The 23,793-nt window shown below is 47.7% G+C and overlaps 1 protein-coding gene across 1 annotated transcript in view; it reads left to right on the top strand.

Annotated features, from left to right (window-relative positions):
- CLSTN3 (calsyntenin 3) overlaps positions 1-23,793 on the top strand; it is a 38,605-nt gene that overhangs the window by 5,624 nt on the left and 9,188 nt on the right. The window contains exons 2-12 of the mRNA XM_028711906.2: positions 3,276-3,398; positions 6,853-7,048; positions 9,108-9,316; positions 14,968-15,117; positions 16,251-16,436; positions 17,299-17,568; positions 19,684-19,796; positions 19,891-20,053; positions 20,884-20,940; positions 22,484-22,641; positions 22,832-22,980. Of these exons, the coding sequence (XP_028567739.2) occupies positions 3,276-3,398; positions 6,853-7,048; positions 9,108-9,316; positions 14,968-15,117; positions 16,251-16,436; positions 17,299-17,568; positions 19,684-19,796; positions 19,891-20,053; positions 20,884-20,940; positions 22,484-22,641; positions 22,832-22,980 (1,774 nt within the window). The remainder of the gene's footprint in view (positions 1-3,275; positions 3,399-6,852; positions 7,049-9,107; positions 9,317-14,967; positions 15,118-16,250; positions 16,437-17,298; positions 17,569-19,683; positions 19,797-19,890; positions 20,054-20,883; positions 20,941-22,483; positions 22,642-22,831; positions 22,981-23,793) is intronic.

The following is a 23,793-nucleotide window of genomic DNA, read 5'->3' as shown; positions in this document are numbered from 1 at the left end:
TTTCCGTCGTTCGGCAATCATTTTCTCTGAATTCAGGGCTAAAATCCCCCAGCTTCCACATCCTCAACCCCATCAAATAAATGTCAAACCACGAGATTTACGAGATTTCTGGATACTTTAATATTATTATTATGTTACATCGTGAGATGCTTTGAGTAAGGATCTTTCTGGGCAGAATGTTGTTGGTATTGTTGGTTTGTGTGCGTATAAAGATATAAAAGGATTAAACAAACGAAAAACATTGTCTAGCTGCTGAGAAAGGTTGAGGAGCTGCCCGGTCAAATATTGACAAATCATGATCAACTGTCTCTAAAGCCTTTGACATTATGACAACAATATAGAACCAACCAGTAGGTTTGATACTGACATTAATCACTTTAACAAAAATTCCAAAAACGGACCCCTGCTTTTGTCAAATAATGTTGTTAATGTAAAAAAAAATATGCTGCAATTTATTTTTATTACATATTTTATTTTACCCTTTGTGCAAGGATCTCAGGGCAACATGCTTAGCTCTGCCCCAAAGTTTATTCTCACAACAACCCTGTTAAGTAGGTCAGGCTGAGAGTTCGTGATTGGCTCAGCCTCATTCTAGGGAGCTTCAAGGCCACTCAGCCCCTTCGGCAGTGGCATCTATCAATCTATCATCTATCTATCTATCTATCATCTATCTATCTATCATCTATCTATCTATCTATCATCTATCTATCATCTATCATCTATCTATCTATCTATCTATCTATCTATCTATCTATCTATCTATCTATCTATCATCTATCTATCTATCTATCTATCTATCTATCATCTATCTATCTATCTATCATCTATCATCTATCTATCTATCTATCTATCATCTATCTATCTATCTATCTATCTATCATCTATCTATCATCTATCATCTATCATCTATCATCTATCTATCTATCTATCAATCATCTATCTATCTATCTATCTATCTATCTATCATCTATATCTCTATCATCTATCTATCTATCATCATCTATCTATCATCTATCTATCTATCATCTATCTATCTATCTAATCTATCTATCATCTATCTATCTATCTATCTATCATCTATCTATCATCTATCATCTAGCATCTATCATCATCTATCATCTATCTATCATCTATATCTATCTATCTATCTATCTATCTATCTATCTATCCATCTATCTATCATCTATCTATCTATCATCTATCTATATCTATTTATCACATTTATCTCCCACCTTTTCCCTCTAAGGCAGCGGTTCTCAACCTGTGAGTCCCCAGATGTTGTTGGACTACAACTCCCATCATCCCTGAGCTCTGGCCTTGCTAGCTAGGGGTGATGGGAGTTGTAGTTCAACAACATCTGGGGACCCAAGGAGCTCAAAGTGGTGCACATAGTTCTCCCCACAACAACCCTGTGAGGTAAGTTAGGCTGAGAGGCAGTGACCGGCCCAAGGTCACCCAATGATCTTCATGGCCAAGTGGGGATTTGAACACTGGACTCGCAGGTCCTGGTTTGGCACTCTGGCCATTGATGAAATGTGTCCCTGCTTGGAGACATCCGCAGGTATGGCAGGCAGCCATTGGGAGAAGCCGTGCTACGCCTCTCAGTTTGCCTCTGACTGCTGCAGGGCGAGGAGACCTTCCTAACACATAGAATCATAGATTTGTAGAGTTGGAAGGGACCCTGAGGAATATCTAGTCCAGGGGTCTGCAACCTTTAAGACAAAAAGAGCCACTTGGACCCGTTTCCAAAGAAAAACAACAACTGGGAGCCGCAAAACCATTGCGACATTTAAAGCATGTGCGCCGCTGCCCTCCGATCTGACAGCGGGTGGGAAGGTGACGACGGGGCGGTGCGTGACTAACGCACGCACCGCCCCCATGCGACGTCACAGCCAGTACAGCGCCCACCACAGTGGGGAGTGTCGGGGCGCACAATGCGCCTCCTCCCCTCGCTAGTATCCACCCCGGAGCCGTGGCAAAGGTGTAAAAGAGCCACATGCAGCCCCAGAGCCGCGGGTTGCAGACCCCTGATCTAGTCCAACCCCCTGCAAGGCAGGAATATGCAGTTATCCCCTCGGACTGAGGATCAAACCTGCAACCTTGGCATTACCAGCGTCATGCTCTAACCCTCTGAGCAATCTGCGCACTTGACACTATGATAAAATAAAAACAACAAGGATCCAGACAGTGGCATTCTTGGAAATATTTAACAATATTTGATCAGCCCACTGCTGAACGTGCCGACCTTAATCCCGAGTCCCTAAATCCAATTAAAGCTAGTTATATCTTCATTTGCAATTAATCTGCACCCCGTTGCTTTCAACAGAATGCACATCCCAATCCCATCCTTGTTTTCTCAGAACTAAGTCGAACTGTTTCAGTGGAACGTATTACGTTTAATATAGATGGGACTGCACTCATAGCCATTCATCACCTAAGCTGATTTTTAAATTTATTTTTGTGTGGGCAAGGTATTGGGTTCCCCTCAAGTATTTTCTCTATTTTTGTGAAAAGTAGAACTGTATCCTGAGCAAAAGGTATAAGGACTTGGAAAATATTTATTGGGGAAAATCCTGCATTAAGCTCGAAGTGTCCAGGGGACAAATTGCTCAAGATTGCTTCTCATCTTATTCTATATTCTTCTCATCTTATTTTATATACAAAAGCTGTGGCTCAGGAACATAGAGTACTACAGGACTATGTGACTGTCTGGATTTACTACAGTCCAAGGCCATTTTTTTCTCTTCCTTTTTGAAATAAAAAATTGCAGTTATTCTGATTTAGATCATGGAGCCCTTTGTAATTATAGAGCACACATCCTGGTGCATTTTATTATTGACTCAGTAAATCATATATCCAGTGCTTTTTTTCTGCAGGGACGCAGGCATACACATACCCCTAAACATCCATTTACTGTATTTATTTCCCCCAATTTGAACTATAAAATGGTGATTTTCCTGAGTCAAAATGAGAGTACCCCCTCCTAAACATTTTTTTTTAAAACACAGCTTATAGCTGTATCCTGTACTTGGCAATTGTGACAACATGACCTTTTTTTAAAGGGGAAAAAACACCCTCCTTTATTTCTTAAACCGGTTTGTTCTTATTAAAATTCAATAAAAAAATTGTTGGGAAAATATAATTAAAAGAAAGGTACAAGGAGGATGCAGGGCTGCCGGCAAGGTGTGTGGAAAAACATGACCGTGAACTCGTGCATATACCTGAATGGTTTTATTCCTGCTCACCACCCTTTTTACGCTCCCAAATTTCCCCAGCCAACAAGCACAAGCCATGGATTGAGGCTGAGTATCAGGGCATCATCATGGAGAACGACAACACAGTCCTGCTGAATCCCCCGCTCTTTGCTCTGGACAAAGATGCTCCGTTGCGCTACGCAGGTATGTGGCTGAGAGGAAGACGTGTGGGAGGAAGGTACAAAAGCAGAACCACGGCATTCTTAGATAATGTTTCTGTGCAGCCTTAGCTGCAGGGAGAGACTTTGTAGTGGTAGCACTGAGCACGCTGCATGAAGGCATCATAACTTGTAAGTCACTAGCATATGTTTGCTTTGAATTTATTTAATTTGATCCACACTGTTTAAATTACAGTTGTAGTATTTATTTATTTTTAAGTGGGTGTCAGTTATCTAAGTGTTTTTGTATTCACTGGCCGGATGGTGGAGGCAGATTTATGAGAAATTTTCATTATATTTGTATAGAGCCAAACTGGATGTGACTTTAAGACGAAGAGTCACCCTTGCATGGTTTCTTGTTCGTTAACTAAATAGCAGCTTCTGGAGGGCCAGATCCAGACTGGAATTGCATCTTAGGGAGAGAAGAGATTTAACCCTTTGTCCCCACTTAATAGCCTCATCTGGATTCCACTTCCTTTCCCCACTCTGGTGGCTCTTAGTTAGTTTACCCAAAGCTTACATGCATGCAAGAGCCAGGCATGTGTTTAACACAATGTCTATCTTGACCCTAAAAGATCCAGACTGAGGGCTGGATCCAGACTCTGCTCCTCATGCAGCAATCTATGCTCTCTCGATGCTTTCAAAGAGCTCGTCTTTTGCGCGCGGAAGGAGTGCCAGAAAGGTAGCAGGAGAATCTTGCCTATGGAGCAGCAAGTAGGGTGGTGAAAGGCACACAAGGACAGGGATTTTGCACTTTTCATAGTTTTATAGGAGAGGGAATTTTTATTCCTGCTTCTGTACTGCTGTGAAAGCGACAAGGCCTGTTTAGCAGATGGCCACCCATGGTTGCCAGACCTCAGATCAAAATCCAAGGTTTCAGGAGTTTAGCTTCATCTGCAAAATCTCTTGCAGAATGACCGACTGACTCTGGGCTTTACTGCCTCCATGGGCAGGCATCGCTCCTGAAATCTTAAGGTCCACATTCGCACCATGCATTTAAACCAGGCAGAGGCAAACTCGGCCCTCCAGATGTTTTGAGACTACAGTTTTCATCATCCCTGACCACTGGTCCTGTTAGCTAGGGAGGATGGTAGTTGTAGTCCCAAAACATCTGGAGGGCCGAGTTTGCCTATGCCTGATTTAAACTGATATGATACCACTTTGAACAGTCGTGACTTCCCCCAAAGAGTGCTGGGAGCTCTTGGTGAGAATTGTTAGCATGACCATACAGTCTTCAGCAGGCTTCCTCAACCTTGGCCCTCCAGATGTTTTTGGCCTACAACTCCCATGATCCCTAGCTAGCAGGACCAGTGGCCAGGGATGATGGGAACTGTAGTCTCAAAACATCTGGAGGGCCGAAGTTGAAGAACCTTGGTCTTCAGGGTTGCTGTGAAGAGGGATTGGTTACTAAACCACTCTGAGAATTGTAGCTCAGGGGCTGGGGGAATAAGGGTCTCCCAAGATAGAATTGCAGCGTTGGAAGGGACCACAAGGTCGTTCAACCATTGCTACGGTGTCCTTTCTTCTAGCAGATCAAGTTAACCAGCTGACAGCAAAAACTGCAAAAGTTTCATCAGGTTAAATTAGAATAAGATCTATTATTTGATTATTGCTGTAAACCTCCAGAATGCATTTTTTGTATAGTTGAAGTTTTTACCTCTATCTTCAGTTACACTGTATTATACTTTATTGCTACGGCTAGTGGCTGAGGCAAATAAAGATTCTGACGATGATGTCCAACCTCCCTTCAATGCAGGAATCTTTTGCCCAAAGTGGGGCGCAAACCCCCAACCCTGAGATTCAGAATCTCCTGCTCTACCAGCTGAACAGTCCCTGAGAGTTAAAATGGTATATAAATTGTTTAGATAAAACAATAATAAAATCAAAATTAAATTACACACATGGGTAAGCATTGCGCATAATAGGTTTTCCGGCTATTACCAGCAAGAGCTTCTGTGCTGAGGAGCTTCTGTCCTCAGAGGAGCGGCTTCCCCTGGGTCAGGCTGAGGAGGATCTGCAGTCCCAGCTGAAGCTAGACTGCAGGACCTGGCAGGAATTAGACAGGGTGTGCAGTTGAAGCCCAAAGCCAGAATCTCAGGTGGTGCACTGTGGAAGCCAGAGACAAAAGTTTGATTAGCCAGCAGAACCTCAGTCAGATAAGCAGTCACCTGGGCGTAGCTGTCAACTTTTCCCTTTGCTTGCGAGGAATCCTATTCAGAATAAAGATATTTCCCTTAAACAAAGGGAAACATTGACAGCTATGCACCTTGGATGCTGTTGGATTGACAGTGATCTGGATCCCACTGAGGGCTGAAACAGACTTCCAGGGAGAGGGAGGAAGTGTCTTTCAGGTCCTATCTCCCCAGGAGAGATGTCTTCTCAATTAAAGGGTCTGCACTTAGTTCCCGAGGAATGACCTCTGGCAGGGCTGTCAACCTGCTGCCTTTGGAACAGATAAAGGCAGGATCTGCAGAAATGAGGGAGTTTCTGAGGAAGGATAAGTGGAGTCACAAATTTCGGTGCTACGCCAAAATTTGGCACACCCTGCCCAGTGTGACGGTGCTCCCCTAAATCCGCCTCTGCAGGGATTGTCAGGGTTGAGCAAAGAAACCTCTCTGGCAGTGGGAAATGGAGCGCATCCAGTGCCGTGGGGCTTATTTCACTTTCTCCTATGTGGAGGTCTCTGGTAGAGGGACTGTGTCCTGTGATGATGCTGGCAGAGGGTCATGACCACAGTCCAGGAACAGTACGGGCAGATGGCAACCCAGTCTGGGTAAGGAGCAGTGCCAGAATTATGGGAATGTGGGTGGTTCCCCCTCACAGGACACCAAGCGGAGGGGGTGCAAAATGATGGTGGTGATAGTAATAACACCTACATTTATATGAGTAAACTGTGCTATACATAATTACTGTGAAAATAAGAACAATTTAGGGGGCGCCAAATTTTGTCCTCGCTCAGGGCATCGTATTACCAAAGTCTGCCCCTGTCGATACATGGCTTTCCAGTCTAGCCTACCAACGAATGAAACACCAACAGAAATATTTTCTCAGTGGTGTTGGGAAAAACGATGGCAACTGACTCCATACAAGCGGATTGCTAGATGCAGCAGCTGCCCCATGGATGCCGTTTCAGATGGTTCCTGTTCGGCAGGTATTCTCCCAGCTCCACTGTGGGGAACCCCACAAAAAGCACTTCCCTTCATTTCAGTGGGTCTTGAATAGTAGAACTTCCTTTCAGATTCAGATCTCGTAGTTGTCCACTTGGCTGACCTTAATGGCATCCAGGACTTTCTGCTGTAGCAACTACTTCATGCCCATGTGGGGAGCAAAGGAATGGTGGATGGTTGGCCAGCAGAAAAACAGAATATTTGCCTCTGAGATAAGCTCTTTCTTCCCATTCCCTTTTTTCCTATTTCTGCTTCATACTTCTGGCAAACCAGGTGAGATCTGTGGATTCCGGATCCATGGGGCAGGGGTGCCTTTTGAAGCTGTGATCCTGGACAAAGCAACAGGCGAAGGATTGATCCGGGCCAAAGAGCCGGTGGACTGCGAAGCTCACAAGGAGCACACCTTCACCATCCAGGCTTATGACTGTGGAGAAGGACCTGATGGTGCCAACACCAAGAAGTCCCACAAGTAAGACTGAATATTTGTTTTCCTTTTGATCTGGCGAGATTTTTAGGGAGCTATCATATGGGATAGTGTCCTTAACTGAGCCCCTTCCCCACAGAAATACTGTTCATTTTTGGGAATGTGAAATAATCTATGTCAGATGGCTGTGGGTTGTTTGGAAGTATATAGTAGAGGCAATTTTCTTTTGAAAATAAATAAATAAATCTTGCATTACTTTGGTGGTCCTTCTGCTGTCAGTACAGCGGTACCTTGGTACTCGACCAAATCGGCTCCCGAATGCCACAAACCCGGAAGTGAGTGTTCTGGTTTGCGAACGTTTTTCGGAAGCCAAACGTCCTCTGCGGCTTCCAATTGAGTGCAGGAAGCTCCTGCAGCCAATCGGAAGCTGCGCCTTGGTTTATGAACAGTTTTGGGAGTTAAACGGACTCCTGGAATGGATTAAGTTCAAGAACCAAGGTACGACTGTACATTTCATAAATACGGACACTGTAGGACACACCACACAAGTTCTTGCAGGTTTCTTTGAGATTTTCACCACTGCCACTTTTTCTTGCCTTCTGACTGGCAGCTACTGCCCCAGAGATCTCTACTGAAAGGGGCAGTTTTAGAACTCCCTCTCTTCCCCATACTTTCATTTTAGTGGTCCACAGGAAGCCTCATATTCTCATTCTGAAGTGTAGTTTGTACTGTTGGGGACGCTCCTTGTCAGCAGCACCGAACTGACCCAGGATTTAAATTTGAGCCACATATTACCACTAAAGCTGGGCTGTTACCGCTACCCCTGACCCTTTGGCCGGACCAGTTAGCTGGCGAAGGCAGTCCAGCAGCCACTTGAAGTGAGGGAAGGGTGTTTATTTTTGTCAGAGAAAGGCAGAAAAAGAAAGACCCCCATCCATTTCATGCCTACAGATAAAACATCCCTTCTGTTGAAAATTCTTAGAATTGGACAACTTTTTGAAGCAGGAATTTTTGGGGTGGCAGTATTAATGTTAAAGATGAGGGGGGCCCCCAAAAAAAGTCTTGCGATCACCTCGGAGTCAGGTTGCATTCTTGAAACAGAATGTCCTGTGGGGAAAAGGCTAATGGTCTTAATTCAGCATCATTTCCTGTGGGGCGTTCTGTCCCCGCAACACGGCTAGATTGTTGAGGGTAGCCAAGCTATTACTTTGAAGCAGCGGCAAGAAAACTTTCCATCTTTAAAGGCTAGACTACCAACTTGAACAGACGCGGGCGGTGCTGTGGGTTAAACCACAGAGCCTAGGACTTGCCGATCGGAAGGTCGGCGGTTCGAATCCCCACAATGGGGTGAGCTCCTGTTGCTCGGTCCCTGCTCCTGCCAACCTAGCAGTTCGAAAGCACATCAAAGTGCAAGTAGATAAATAGGTACCACTCCGGCGGGATGGTAAATGGCATTTCCGTGCACTGCTCTGGTTCACCAGAAGCGGCTTAGTCATGCTGGCCACATGACCCGGAAGCTGTACGCTGGCTCCCTCAGCCAGTAAAGCGAGATGAGCGCCGCAACCCCAGAGTCGGCCACGACTGGACCTAATGGTCAGGGGTCCCTTTACCTTTACCTTTTACCAAGTTGAATGTTCATAGATTTTCCCTCATCCCAAAAGATTAAACCTCATAGAGGGAGTTCACCTCTGCGAAAACATACAGCAGCAACTATCGCAACTCAGTCCTGGAAACAGCCATCATTGAGGTGTATAGCCCAAAAAGAATGCCCCTGAGCAGTGCTTTTTTTCCTGGGGGGACGCAGGGGTACACATACCCCTAAACATCTTTGTCCTTTTGTCCATTTACTGTGTTAATTTTTCTCAATTTGCACTATAAAATGGTGATTTTCTTGAGTCAAAATGAGAGTACCCCTAAACATTTATTTATTTTTAGAAAAAGAGCACTGCCCCTGAGCATATGAAGAGTACGTTCACCTCTGATTGAGTAACTACAGCCAGGTCTTCCATTTCTGAATGGAGGGGTTCAGCCTCAGACAGGCAGCTTTAAGGCCCAGCATTGCTCTTCTTTAGAACGGAGCCGCTGACCTTTCTTCTTTGTTCAGGGCCACGGTTCACGTGCGGGTGAATGATGTCAACGAGTTCGCTCCCGTCTTTGTGGAGAACCTTTACCGTGTGGCGGTGACAGAAGGGAAGCTCTATGATCGCATCCTGCGTGTGGAAGCCATTGATGGCGACTGCTCCCCTCAGTACAGCCAGATCTGCTACTATGAGATCCTGACTCCCAACGTCCCCTTCCTGATTGACAACGATGGTGAGAACCTAAACAGGCCTCTGGCTGCTGAATTGCACTGGAAACTGTGGAGTGATGCCGGTGCAGACTTGCAAATTGTACCACTGATATTGTTTTGTGGGCAAACTAGATGATACTTGGGAAACATGTAAAATGTTCCTCCGGGTGTGTCTGGATGATATATTTTTTTACTGAAAAGCAGCTGCGGAGGACTGCCAGTTTCAGGGCAGGAATGGCAAGGAGTATATACCGTATTTTTTGCTCTATAAGACTCACTTTTCCCCTCCTAAAAAGTAAGTGGAGATGTGTGTGCGTCTTATGGAGCGAATGCAGGCTGCGCAGCAATCCCAGAAGCCAGAACAGCAAGAGGGATCGCTGCTTTCACTGCGCAGTGATCCCTCTTGCTGTTCTGGCTTCTAAGATTCAGAATATATTTTTTTTCTTGTTTTCCTCCTCCAAAAACTAGGTGCATCTTGTGGTCTGGTGCACCTTATAGAGCGAAAAATACGGTATTTCTCCCCACAAACTGGAAAACAACCTGGAGGTGGCAGTTCTGAGAGGGAAAATGGCATGAACGATAAAGGTTAAACAGCCCCTATCTCTGCTACAGTTCTCACTTCTGAACACAACCTTTGATGCCGCTTTGCAGTTTAAAACAAATGGAGGCAGCAGTATATTATCTCCAGTGTATTGTCAAGTTTGGCACTTGCTTTTTTGTGAGATGGCAAACATAACTTTGTATCACTCCACTTTGAACAGCTATGGTTTGGCCCCCAAAGAATCCTGGGAAACATAGTTTGTAAAGTTGAGTTTTTAAGAGACCCCCTATTTCCCTCACAGAACAATTTACAGAGTGGTTTAACAATCAGTCCCTCTTCCCAGTGATTTTTGGGGATTTTAGCTCCGTGAGGGAAATAGGGGTCTTCTTACATTTTTACAAACTAGAGTTCCCAGGATTCTTTGGGGGAAGCCGGACCTGTTTAAAGCGGTATGATACTGGTCTAAACGTATAGTGCAGATAGGGCTTAGGCACGTATGAATGCATCCACACATACTTCAAGGTCAACAAATACTATATTACAGGAAACAGATTGCCAGGTTGTGCGTGCGAATGTTAGCAGAGATTGCACCTAGCAAGCTTAGCTCTTGCCACTTGTTCAGAAAGCACTTAAAGGCAAGTCACATCTGTGAGGATTGACACTGATTCTCGTACTTCTACAGATCTTTCCGCACATTTGATAGCAGCAAGCCACTGGGTGACACATACGCTATGGCGTTTCGCCTGTTTGTAGATGTCTAACTGGCATCACACCTGTTTGTCCCATGCACACTTCACAACATTAGTGCACACCTAAAAATGTAATAGGCAGAGGGCCGTGTCAGACTTTTTGCAGTAGTAGCAACCCTATGTGTCCTGTCATTTTCAATCGTTTTCAGAGCAGTGTTTTCTGCTCCGGGCTATATAGGAGGAAGGACGCGATATCTTCCTTGGAGGTTCTTAAGCAGAGGTTGGAGGGCCACCTGTCATGGATGCTTTAGTTGAGATTCCTGCATTGCAGGGGGGTGGACTAGATGGCCCTCAGTATCCCTTCCAACTCTACAATTCTATGATTCTATAAATTGAATAAATAATCATAGTACTCTGGTGTTTCCTGCAATAAACACACATAGAGTGAAGGGCAGGTTTGTGGCACTGTCTGGAAAACTCCCCATAGCATCTAGGGATGCGCAAGCCCTTTACAGTGGTACCTCAGGTTACATATGCTTCAGGTTACAGATGCTTCAGGTTCAGACTCCACTAACCCAGAAATAGTACCTCCGGTTAAGAACTTTACCTCAGGATGAGAACAGAAATCGCACAACAGCGGCAGCGGGAGGCCCCATTAGCTAAAGTGGTACCTCAGGTTAAGAACAGTTTCAGGTTAAGAACGGACCTCCAGAACGAATTAAGTTCTTAACCAGAGGTACCACTTCCCCCGACCCCAGCCCCCAAAGCAGGCTGCTATCCGCAAGCCGTGGGAGAGCTGCGCGACTTCGCGCAGCTCTCCCACGGCTAGCGGAGAGCTTCCTGAAGCCTGGAGAGCGAGAGGGGTCGGTGCGCACTGACCCCCCTCGCTCTCCAGGCTTCAGCAAAAGCCTGCATTCGCCCCATAGGAGGCACACACATTTCCCCTTCATTTTTGGAGGGGAAAAAGTGTTAAGGTTGGAACTTAACTGGTTAAAAAGTTCCCATGATGCCTCAACATTCAGACGTCAGCAGTAGAAGCTGGGAGGAGTCTGGGAGGAGTTTCTGTTCTGTTCTACTCTGGTCGTTGAGGGAGAAAGATGTAGCCGGTAATGGCGGAAAGGAGCCCAGGAGATTCCTGGGGGAATGTCGGAATAAAGAGCTGAAATGGACAAACCTGGACTCTGTGTGTGGTTTGTCTGGAAGCCGGGGGCTAAGTGAAGGACGTGACAGTTTCACCGCTGTGCTATCTCTGCTACTGGCGTGACTGGAGCTGACTGAGAGCGTGCGCAGGGGAAGCGCTGCCGGACCCAGCAGCTGGTTGTCATAAGGAGCTAATGGGGGACCAATAAATCCATTAGCGGGGGTCGCGCCAAAGTAATAAACCGATTTCGCCACAGGTTATGGGTAATTACCGCTTGTAAAACTGTCACTGGAAGTGCCGGAATGCGTCTGAAGTCTGCGGTCGAAGGCAGAGAAATACGGCAGGAGTTTGGCAGAGGTTTTTTGCCTGGTGTTAAGAGGCAAAGAGAGCTGCGGAGTTTAAAAGCAGCTGGCTGAAAGACGCAAAGTGTTTGCCTGTGCCAAGGAAACGTTTCTCCACGGAAGGGAGAGCCAGAGGAGCTGAAACTGGTCTGTAAGTACAGCTTGGGGCCCCTTGGGAGAACGGAAGAGGATGGCAGGGTGCCAGGTCTTGGAGGACATTCCATGCTCACTTTAAGAAGTTGGGCAATCTGGCTGCTGATTTGAAGTCTACTGTTCTGGGTGCCAGGAAGCCAGAGGCCACTTGGCTAGTGCTCCAGGGAGTTTTGTGAGGCTGGAGGCGGAAAGCAAGGGCTGGGAGATGGCTGCTTCAGAACAGAAGGCAAGATGGCGCTGACCACCTTCGTGAGAGCCGGTGCACAGCTGGGAAGGGCTGTGGGCCCCAGAGGGGGGGCAAAGGGACTATTGGCACTTGGAAATGTGCTGCGGTTGCTGTGAAGCTTCAGCAAAAGGCCAGAGCCCTGGACAAAAGCCGAAAAAGGCTGGAGCCCCTGTCCCTGATGCTTTAGCCACAAGGAGTGCTGCTGAGCAGGTCGGGGGGGCGAAGGATTCCAAAGGCAAGTTTAAGAGCCTGCTGGAATGAAGTGGAGGTTCAGAGGGGGCGGAGCTGGCAAGGAGTGCTTTTCCGGAAGAAGGAGAAGGAGGCCAGCTGGGAGGAGCCCAAGAGCAGTGATTTTCCACTGGAGTTCGTCTTTGCTACGTGTACAATTTGACGGGACGCTTGCGACGCTGTTGCCCCCACCGGAGCAGAGGGGCAAGACAGGATGTTGCCAAGGTCAGCCAGCTGGGTTTCCAAGGGAACCAGTCTGGGAGAAGAAGACCAGCGTGGGAACGCAAGGGAAAGACGTGTCTCGGACGCTGGGGAGGGTTGTTTTCTCATCACTGCTTCTATGGCAACTGTGCAGAACAACTCCAGCCAGGACACAGTGACACGCTGGGTGTTTTGGTTTCTGCTATCAGGCAGCACCTGATAGGCAGGCTGCGGAACTGCAGGGCTGTTTTCAACAGGAACAATTGTTTAGCAGACGGAATGAAAAAGTCGGTTTCTGCTGTGGCTAACGTGTTTCTCTCCATTACAGGAGGAGCCAGAGATCTACGTTGTGCCGGGACTGAATTGTTGTCGGTTATCTGTATCTGCTCTAATGACGCAGGGGTTCAAAAATGTGCTTTGAAAATGACACCTGTTCCATTTTCAGAGGGGGGCGACAACGGGTCAAAAGCGAAGAGCAAGAACACTTTTTGTTCTGGAGTCACCTCTGGAGGGTGGTGGGAATGCTGAAGAAAGCACAGGTGCAGTGTGCTAAGGTTCCCAGTCATGTGCAAAAGTTGCACAGGTGCACAAAAGGGTACAAACTCCGGAAATGTGGGAGGTCCCAAGGGTGCAGGGCATGCAAAGGTGCAAAGGTACTTGGTTTTCCCGGGTTTGGGAGGGTAGCCAAGGAAGCTTTTGAGCTTGTTTACACAGATCTGTCAGGACCCAGGAAGTGTGGGAGTCTGGGTGGGGCCAGGTATGTGCCATCGCTGACAGATGACCACAGCCAGGTGGGCTGGTGTCTCTCTCTCAAATCACAGGGGGAGGCGGCGCAACTGATCCAGGTTTGGGTTGCGGAGGTGGAACTAAGGTTCTCCACCAAGGTGCAAGGGTTCAAGAGCGACCGAGGGTCACAGTTTACTGGGTCTGCTCTGGAGAAGCTTTTCAAGGAAAAGGGAATACGTCACCAGGTGACGGGTGCAAAGTCTTCTCAAAGGAGAAGGGAGGCTGTGGCTGAGCCCGGTGACGGGGGTCAGGTCCAGAATCAGGGTTCAAAACCCGGTGATGGGGACCAAGTCCAGGGTCAGGGTTCAGGGCAGGTTTGGGCATCTCCAAGGGTTGTTAAAGGAGTGTCCAGGTGTGAGGCTTCATCTCCGGTAATGGAGAAAGCTCACAAACAGGGTGTCAAGTCAGAGGGGGAAGAGTCTGACGGAGAAGACACAACTGCTGGCCTTAATGGGTCAGTAGGGTATCAGATCACAGGTGCGTGGAAAAGTGTCGCACAGTGTGATTCTGGGAATGTTGAAGGGGTTCAACAGGTGCCTGGGAAAGATGCCGGGAAGTGGCACAAGGGAAAAGGGCAAGGTGTTGAACTCAAAAGGGTCTTGTCAGAATGCGAGGCATAGAGGGGGTGTTAAGGTTGGAACTTAACTGGTTAAAAAGTTCCCATGATGCCTCAACATTCAGACGTCAGCAGTAGAAGCTGGGAGGAGTCTGGGAGGAGTTTCTGTTCTGTTCTACTCTGGTCGTTGAGGGAGAAAGATGTAGCCGGTAATGGCGGAAAGGAGCCCAGGAGATTCCTGGGGGAATGTCGGAATAAAGAGCTGAAATGGACAAACCTGGACTCTGTGTGTGGTTTGTCTGGAAGCCGGGGGCTAAGTGAAGGACGTGACAGTTTCACCGCTGTGCTATCTCTGCTACTGGCGTGACTGGAGCTGACTGAGAGCGTGCGCAGGGGAAGCGCTGCCGGACCCAGCAGCTGGTTGTCATAAGGAGCTAATGGGGGACCAATAAATCCATTAGCGGGGGTCGCGCCAAAGTAATAAACCAATTTGCACAAAAAGTGCGTCCTATAGGGCGAAAAATATGGTAATTTATATGCTTTGTATGGAAATCACCAGTGTAACACTAGTACTGATGCATGCAGACGCATGAAGTGGGAAGTAGCTTGGAGGATGGAAACAGCTGGATCATGTTACCGGGTGATAATTGAAATCATTATGAGTGCCCAGGATGTGTGGATTATGCCATAGCTGTGGATGAGAGGCTGTGCTTGCTGCAGCCCAGCAATGGCAACAAAGGGATGTTTGGACCTTGTGTGTGTATCTGTTGTTCTTTGCTTCTCTAACTTCAAGGCTGTTCTATTTCCGGCAGGGAACATTGAGAACACTGAGAAACTGCAGTACAGTGGAGAGCGACTCTATAAGTTCACAGTGACAGCCTATGACTGTGGCAAGAAACGCGCCTCTGATGATGCAGAGGTCGAGATCCAGGTGAAGCCCACCTGTAAGCCCAGCTGGCAAGGTATGAAGCCTTTATTTCCATGGTGCCTATTTCTCCTCCTTCCTCCCGGTGACTCCACCAAGGGCAGCGTTCAAAACTCCCATTGTTCTAGGCGCATTTTGCGATGGAGAATTTCATTAATGCGAGCAGTTTCTGAGACACGGGAACAGTGCTAAGATTTCAGATTAAGACTGCCACTGCTGGAACGAAAGGAGGGCCTTTTTCTGCCACTCTCTGAGGACTGGAGAAGGGACCCTCATAGGAATATTGGGGGGGGGGGGCAGGGGGAGTATGGCTTTGTTTTTTGCAGTCTTCAGATGAGGACTAGACCATGTGAAAAAGGAAAATAAGATTTTAGCTGCAGTTCATTCATTTTCAGCTTTGTATTCTTGTTATAAAAAAGTGTGCCTAGACATTCCATTATGGTGCCCATAACCTAGGTTTAAGGTGCCATCTAGCTCCTTGCTTTCACATCTCAGTTTCTAAGACTGACCAAGGGATCATTCAGATACTTTGCCTTTTCTTTTTACCTCTTCTGACTTCTTTATAGTCTGCTCTGTTTGGTGTAGCTTTTATGTTGTAACGTGCCCTGGGAAAAGTTAAAGAAAGAATATTTATGTGAGATCAATTGATATAAAGAAATAGATAGATATTCAGGCTTGTGTCAACCTAAGACTAAGATCTGTTATTATGCTTGGGGAGCCTATGTACTGTAATTGACAGTGTTGTTTCTTTATTCAAAATGTCCTTTAAAGAAATATTTCCTTAAAGGAAATAGAATAGAAATAGTTGGGATAGAAATCCATTCCATAATTAAAATAGTTGGTGGATTGGTTTTCCATGTGGCTAGACCTCAGTACCTCTCAGGGAGGCTGGGAGGTTTATCAAGTCTCTGCCAGTTACACCAACCTGGCCATATTCTAGATCCAGGACCTGGCATAGTTTGGAGGGTGTTAATAAATGCACAGCGTGTGGGGGGGACGACAACATATAGACCTGACGCATGGAGCATAATCTGTTGGGAAATACACGGTTTTGATTTGTTTTGATATTGATGACTGTACTTACTTTCTCTGTTGTAACCAGCTAATGGGCGGAATGTGAAGTGTAAACATAAAACAACATGATTTGCCCATTTAAAAACCTCCCCACAGGTTGGAATAAGAGGATAGAGTACAGCCCAGGCACGGGCAGCCTTGCTCTTTTCCCTAACATCCACCTGGAGACCTGCGACGAGCCCCTCTGGAACATCCAGGCCACAGTGGAGCTGCAGACAAACCACGTGGCCAAAGGCTGCGATCGTGACAATTACTCCGAGAAGTCACTGCGCAAACTCTGTGGTGCGTATTCCCTTATAGCACTGAGTGATGCTTGCAGGAGGAAGTGAACTAGGTTGTGTGCGAGTGTACAGATGGATGGGAACTCCAAAGACCGTGGGTCAATCACCTTGCAATATTTTCTTCCAGCAAAACTGGGTGAGGAGTAGCTATAGGTGCCCTTAGTCAGAAGCATTCGTACCATATAGCAAAATTACTTGGCAGCTGTGGGTTAAACCACAGAGCCTAGGACTTGCCGATCAGAAGGTCGGCGGTTCGAATTCCCGCGATGGGGTGAGCTCCCATTGCTCGGTCCCTGCTCCTGCCAACCTAGCAGTTTGAAAGCACGTCAAAGTGCAAGTAGATAAATAGGTACCACTCCGGTGGGAAGGTAAACGGTGTTTCCATGCGCTGCTCTGGTTCGCCAGAAGCGGCTTAGTCATGCTGACCGCATGACCCAGAAGCTGTATGCCAGCTCCATTGGCCAATAAAGCGAGATGAGCGCCACAACCCCAGAGTCGGTCACGACTGGACCTAATGGTCAGGGGTCCCTTTACCTTTACCTTTACCTTTAAGGCACATAGATCTGACCCATGGGGCATAGATTGCAAAGTTGTCCTCCTCAAGGCCCATTGAGATGGACAGGAGCTGCACCAGAGCACTGTAGGGTTTGCATTGTGCCATTCCTCAACATTTCACTGGAAATATTTCTAGTATATTGTGTCCCCTGCTTAATTAGCAGAAGCGGGGAGAGAGGTGTCTCGTGGATTTTCCATCATCGGGCACCAAAGTGTCTTGGTCTCAGCTTGCCCTTAGCGAAGGACACCAGTCACCCGTTTTCAGAGGGGCCTCCCCTGTTCTTATTTTCCTCTCTTGCCCTCGACAGGTGCTGCCACAGGTGAGGTAGACCTGCTCCCTGTTCCTGGACCCATGGCCAACTGGACGGCACGGCTCTCAGTCCATTACAGCCAGGACAGCAGCCTCATCTATTGGTTCAATGGCAGCCAGGCAACCCAGGTGCCCATGGGGAGTGGGACCGGTGCCCTGGAAGGCCTGAGTGACCATTTCACCTTGTCCCTGTGGATGAAACACGGCGTGACCCCAAGCAAGGGCAAGAGGGAGGAAGAGACCGTGATCTGCAGCACCATGCAAAGTGGTAAGAGCCGGTTCCTTCCCCATGGCAAATATCAGAATGGGGGGGGGGGAGCATCTACCGTATTTTTCGCTCTATAGGATGCCCCGGACCATAGAAGGGGGAGAATGGGGAGGGGGAATTCCCCCCTCTCTGCTCAGCGCCCCTTCAGTGAAGCGGTAGGAGAAACAGAGCCCCTTCCATTTCTCCTCCCGCTTCACTGAAGGGGCACTGCGCAGAGAGGGAAAACTCTGCAGCGCCTCTCCAGCGAAGCAAAGCCTGGAGTGCAAGAGGGATCGGTGTGCACTGACCGCTCTCGCTCTTCAGGCGGCTATCCGCAAGCCTTCGGAGCACAGCGGGAAGTACTGCTGCGCTCCGAAGGCTTGCGGATAGCCGCCTGAAGCCCCCGTAGCGCAGTGGGAGTTCCCTGTGCTCCAGGGGCTTCAGGCGGCTTCAGCGAAAGCAACTCAAAGCCTCCGGAGCGCGGGGGGAGCTCTCCCTCTGTGCTTTGGAGGCTTCGCGTTGCTATTGCTGAATTCAAGGAGCCTTCATTCGCTCCATAAGACGCACACACATTTCCCCTTAATTTTTGAAGGGGGAAAAGTGCGTCTTATAGAGTGAAAAATACAGTACTTTGCATGCAGAAGGTCCCATGTTCATTTTGTGGCAAGAAATCTCTGAAATATTGGAGAGGTGCTGCCAGTCAAGGCAGACAACACTGAAGAGGAGGGACCAGTGGTCTGACTCAATAGAAGGCAGCTTCCTATGTTCCTGTGAAATTCCTGTTTCCAGAGCCACTCAAGTAGAGCTTAAGAAGAAAGGAGAGATTCCACTTAAAACAGTAGTTTCTGAGTTTATGTTCTTGCTATAAAGCTATAAGGCTGCAGTCCTCTTGCCCGGTACTGCAGGGACCCTTTTTTGGTAATGTTATTTTTGTTTTATCAAAAAAAAAAATTTAAAAAATGGTATACAGTGACACCTCAGGTTACATACGCTTCAGGTTACAGACTCCGCTGACCCAGAAATATTACCTCAGGTTAAGAACTTTGCTTCAGGATGAGAACAGAAATCGTGCTCCCGCGGTGCGGTAGCAGCAGGAGGCCCCATTAGCTAAAGTGGTGCTTCAGGTTAAGTACAGTTTCAGGTTAAGAACAGACCTCCAGAACGAATTAAGTACTTAACCAGAGGTACCGCTGTACTGGAATTGTGCTGCAGTGGAATAGCACAGTTAACTATTAACAATAGGTTTTTTAAAATAAACAACAACAACAACACGTAAAGTAAGGTATACCTTTGCCTATTGTTATTGAAGCACCGTGAAAGAATCAAATTGCCTCCTGCCTAGATTCCTCGTTTGCTGAAAAGCAAACTTTGAGCAAGTTTTCTTTCTTAAGAATATGTGAGACGGAGGTGGAGCTGAGGAATACTTCTAGAGACCTAGGGGAAAGGACAAGTGCACACGTTTTATTAAAAAAAAGAAAATGGCAACAACACCCTAAAGAAATCTAACCCCTGAGGGCCAGATCAGGACAAGACAGGGGCAGAGGTTTTTTTTATGCCAAGGACGGGTATCAGAACTGTCCAGAGGAGGGCAACCAAAATGGTCAAAGGCCTGGAAACGATGCCTTATGAGGAACGGTTAAGGGAGCTGGGCATGTTTAGCCTGGAGAAGAGGAGGTTAAGGGGTGATATGATAGCCATGTTCAAATATATAAAAGGATGTCATCTAGAGGAGGGAGAAAGGTTGTTTTCTGCTGCTCCAGAGAAGCGGACACGGAGCAATGGATCCAAACTACAAGAAAGAAGATTCCACCTAAACATTAAGAAGAACTTCCTGACAGTAAGAGCTGTTGGACAGTGGAATTTGCTGCCAAGGAGTGTGGTGGAGTCTCCTTCTTTGGAGGTCTTTAAGCAGAGGCTTGACAACCATATGTCAGGAGTGCTCTGATGGTGTTTGCTGCTTGGCAGGGGGTTGGACTCGATGGCCCTTGTGGTCTCTTCCAACTCTATGATTCTATGATTCTAACTGTCCCCAGTAACTGGGGCAGTTGGAGCATCTGAAAGAGCAGAATGACCATAGGTGAATCAGGACAGACTGGCCATAACTGCTGAATCTGATGCCTCCTTCCCTATCTGCAGAGGACGGATACTCCCATTATTCCCTCGGGGTGCATGGCTGCCGCATAGCTTTCCTCTACTGGCCCCTGCTGGAGAGCGCAAGGCCTGTCAAGTTCCTCTGGAAACTGGAGCAGGTGAGGAAACAACCGCCATCTTTGTTGCTCTTCTCCAAACCCACACACAGACACTGACGCTGTATGTCCTGATCTCTCCTTTTCCTGCTCGCAGGTCTGCGATGACGAGTGGCACCACTATGCCCTGAACCTTGAGTTCCCCACCGTGACGCTTTACGTAGACGGCGTCTCCTACGACCCTGCACTCATCCACGACAACGGCCTCATCCATCCCCCACGGCGTGAATCTTCCCTCATGATTGGAGCCTGCTGGGCCGGTGAGCAGAGGAAGTAGAGGCTCAGTATTCTCGGAGTACTCAGAGAGGGATGCAAATTTTCCAAAAACGTTGAAGTTTAAAATGGTTCGGGGGGTGGGGAGCAGTCCACCCAGCTTCTTTGAGGAAAACCTAAAATAATGTGCCGTACTGACTTAGGCTACAATGCTAAACTTCCAGTGAAATGGCCTTCAAGTTTCCAGAACGTGAGCTTGGAAACCTTGGAAAGGCTTCATGGTTCCCTTTTCCAAATCTGCAGTGCCACCCACTTCCTTTGATTGCAATAAGTCTCATATCCTATTCCCCGAACCACAGATGGCACCTCTGAGGTGTGACAATTTGGTTGCCTCATTCGCAGAGCCGTCTTTCGCATATGTACTACTGGGGTGCAAAGATCCACCCAGCGCCCCCAAATTCTGGAGGGGAGCCAAAATTGTTGACCTTTTTTAGGGGGGAAATCGCTCACCTGTAACTCTTGGGAATATTTGACGCTATTGGGGGGGGGGTTGGCTACATTGCTTTTCACTGCCACCGATCGAGAGGGACCAGTATACAGTAGGTATACATTTGCCCCCCCCCCCCCGAATTCAGCGCCCAGGTGCCCCACACCCCTTGCACCCCTGGGTAAAGACGGCCCTGCCCATTTGCCCATGCAGGGCCAGCCCTGTCATTAGGCAAATTGAGGCAGCAGCCTCAGGCAGGTGGTTTTGGATGTCATGAAAGGGCAGCAAAGAATTCACTTGCTTATTCACTTTTACTGGTAGAGAGAGTTCGAAGAAGCACTCAGGGGGCGACTCTTGTTCAGCATTTTGAGTTTGACTTCTGTTTTGCAGAGGAAAGAAACAAAGAAAAGGCCAAAGTGAATGAGAACTCCACGGATCTGGGGCAAGGTAGCTGACTTTCTCTGTCACCACGCATGGCTCTCCCCTCTCTTCATGCATGCCACTCCCTGTACATGGCCATTTCCGTCTCCCTCACCCTTCTGGGAGGAAACTCTTGGCACCTGGATGACTTTGCCAACGTAGCTTCTTCTGGGCAAGATGGCGTTTTAATCTCTGTGGTTTGTGAGAGGGCCTGAAGGTGGAAGAAAGCTGGTCTGTGAGAGGCTTTATCTTTCCTTTTCCTAATTTTTATTACTTTTAACAAATACAGTTGAAACAAACCAAACAATCGTAACTGATAAGTTGCATCAACGTGGTTAACATTTTTTGGAGCAGAGGTCCAGCTCCGAGGGCCTTCTGGTGGGTCCCTCACTGTGAGAAGTGAAGCTACAGGGAACCAGGCAGAGGGCCTTCTCAGTAGTGGCACCCGCCTTGTGGAACGCCCTCCCATCAAGGAAAGAAACAACTATCTGACTTTTAGAAGACATCTGTTTAGGGAAGTTTTTAATCTTTGGTATTTTTTCGTATTTTTAATATTCTGTTGTGAGCCGCCCAGAGTGGCTGGGGAAACCCAGCCAGATGAGTGGGGTATGTATGTATGTATGTATGTATGTATGTATGTATGTATTTACGTACGTAAGGTAAAGGTAAAGGTACCCCTGCCCGTACGGGCCAGTCGTGTCCGACTCTAGGGTTGTGTGCCCATCTCACTTAAGAGGCCGGGGGCCAGCGCTGTCCGCAGACACTTCCGGGTCACGTGGCCAGCATGACAAAGCTGCATCTGGCGAGCCAGAGCCGCACACGGAAACGCCGTTTACCTTCCCGCTAGTAAACGGTCCCTATTTATCTACTTGCACCTGGGGGTGCTTTCGAACTGCTAGGTTGGCAGGTGCTGAGACTGAGCAATGGGAGCACACCCCGCCGCGAGGATTCGAACCGCCGACCTGACGATCGGCAAGTCCTAGGCGCTGAGGTTTTACCCACAGCGCCACCCGCGTCCCTATGTATGTACATACGTATGTCTAAATTATATCAATTAATTGATTGTGATTTTATGTAAACTGTGTTAGTTTTACGGTTGTTAGCCGCTCTGAGCCTGGCTTCAGCTGGGGAGGGCGGGAAATAAATAAAATTTTATTATTTATTATTATTATTATTAAATAAAGATGATGATCATGATGTGTGTGTGTGTGTGTGGAAAATTTCTCAAGAGTGTTACCTTTCGAGGCTCCCACTTTTTTGCCTTTCGCTACCACATTGCCTCAAATGGTCTTTGGGGCAATTTTTCCTCCTCACGAACTCTCTGAAACCACAAAGAGGAAACAAGGTCTGTCCCCTTTCCTCGTCACCCCCAGCTCCTGTGCTGCGGTCTCCCTGTTTCTCAGCTGGCTGCGCATCCAAGACTCCCCCCCCCCCACTCTCCTTCTTCCTTCTTTTGCCTCTCCTCCCACCTGCATCTTCCACCTCCTCCTCCTCTGTGGTCTGTGTTCTCTTTCTCCCCCTTTCTCTCCATCTGTCTCTCACACCATCCCTCCTCCTGTATCCCCCTTAGGAGACCCTCTGCTGATTCACCACTACTTCCACGGTTACCTGGCTGGCTTCACTGCGCGCCCTGGCAGCCTGGAGAGCCGGGAGGTGATAGAGTGTCTCTATGCCTGTCGCGAAGGGCTAGACTACAGCGACTTTGACAGCCTTGGCAAAGGGATGAAGGTACACCCAGAAGCGCACACCCCCTTGCCCTCTGGTGGCATGACCTCCCTTCCTTCCCTCTGCTAGCACCTTGGCTTGGCTTCCTGCCTGCTCCTGCCTCCTGCAGAATCTCCTCGTGTTCTCCTGCGTCTGTGTGTCTCGGCCCACCAGCCCGAGCCCTTGCCTCAAAGCCTTCCTCCTTCCCCGGCAGGTTCACGTCAACCCCTCCCAGTCTCTCCTCACCTTGGAGGGTGACGACGTGGAAACCTTCAACCACGCCATCCAGCACGTCGCCTACATGAACTCGCTGCGCTTCGCTACGCCGGGGGTCCGACCCCTCAAGCTCACCACGACTGTCAAGTGAGTGTCAAAGCTTCGGCGGCATCATAACCTTCATCCTTCTGGGCTTGAGCCAGCAGAGCCTTACTTTTTAGTTGTGGGCAGATAGGTTCTGCTGCTCAGATTATTACAGCTTTACTTCTTTGTTCAGTTTCACCATTGTATATACAGTGGTACCTTGCTTCTCGAACGGCTTAGTTGTCGAACAAATCGGCTCCCGAATGTCGCAAACCCGGAAATAAGTGTTCCGCTTTGCAAACTTTTTTTGGAAGCTGAACATCCGATGCGGCTTCCGCTAGAGTGCAGGAAGCTCCTGCAGCCAATCGGAAGCCGCACCTTGTTTTTTTAATAGTTTCGGGAGTCGAATGGACTCCCGGAATGGATTAAGCTGAAGAACCAAGGTACAGGGCCGGATTTAGGTTTGATGAGGCCCTAAGCTACTGAAGGTAATGGGGCTCTTTAAATGTCCAGCTGTCCTTTGCCAACACCAATTGTCGTTTTTTGTGTTGAATATATGCTACATGGTAATTTATGGACCTAATAGGTATCTAAAGCCATTTGCACATAATAGGAGCCTACACAACACAAAACACTGTTGCTGTATGTAGGTTTTATTTTATTTTTATCTTATATTTTGGAAATGTACATCCTGGTTTTTGTTCCTTTAAATTTTTTTGGGGGCCCCAAGAGAGTGGGGCCCTAAGCTATAGCTTGTTTAGCTTATACGTAAATCCGGCACTGCCAAGGTACCACTGTATGTGGGACTTTGCAGAATCAAACAGAAGCTTAGCCTGAGGGTGTGTGCGCATGATACCTTTAACGCACAAACTCTGA

The sequence above is a fragment of the Podarcis muralis genome, chromosome 17 (assembly GCF_964188315.1).
Source record: "Podarcis muralis chromosome 17, rPodMur119.hap1.1, whole genome shotgun sequence".
Classification (NCBI taxonomy): domain Eukaryota; kingdom Metazoa; phylum Chordata; class Lepidosauria; order Squamata; family Lacertidae; genus Podarcis; species Podarcis muralis.
Note: the sequence above shows the minus strand (reverse complement) of the source record. Positions and strands in the feature narration are given on the sequence as shown.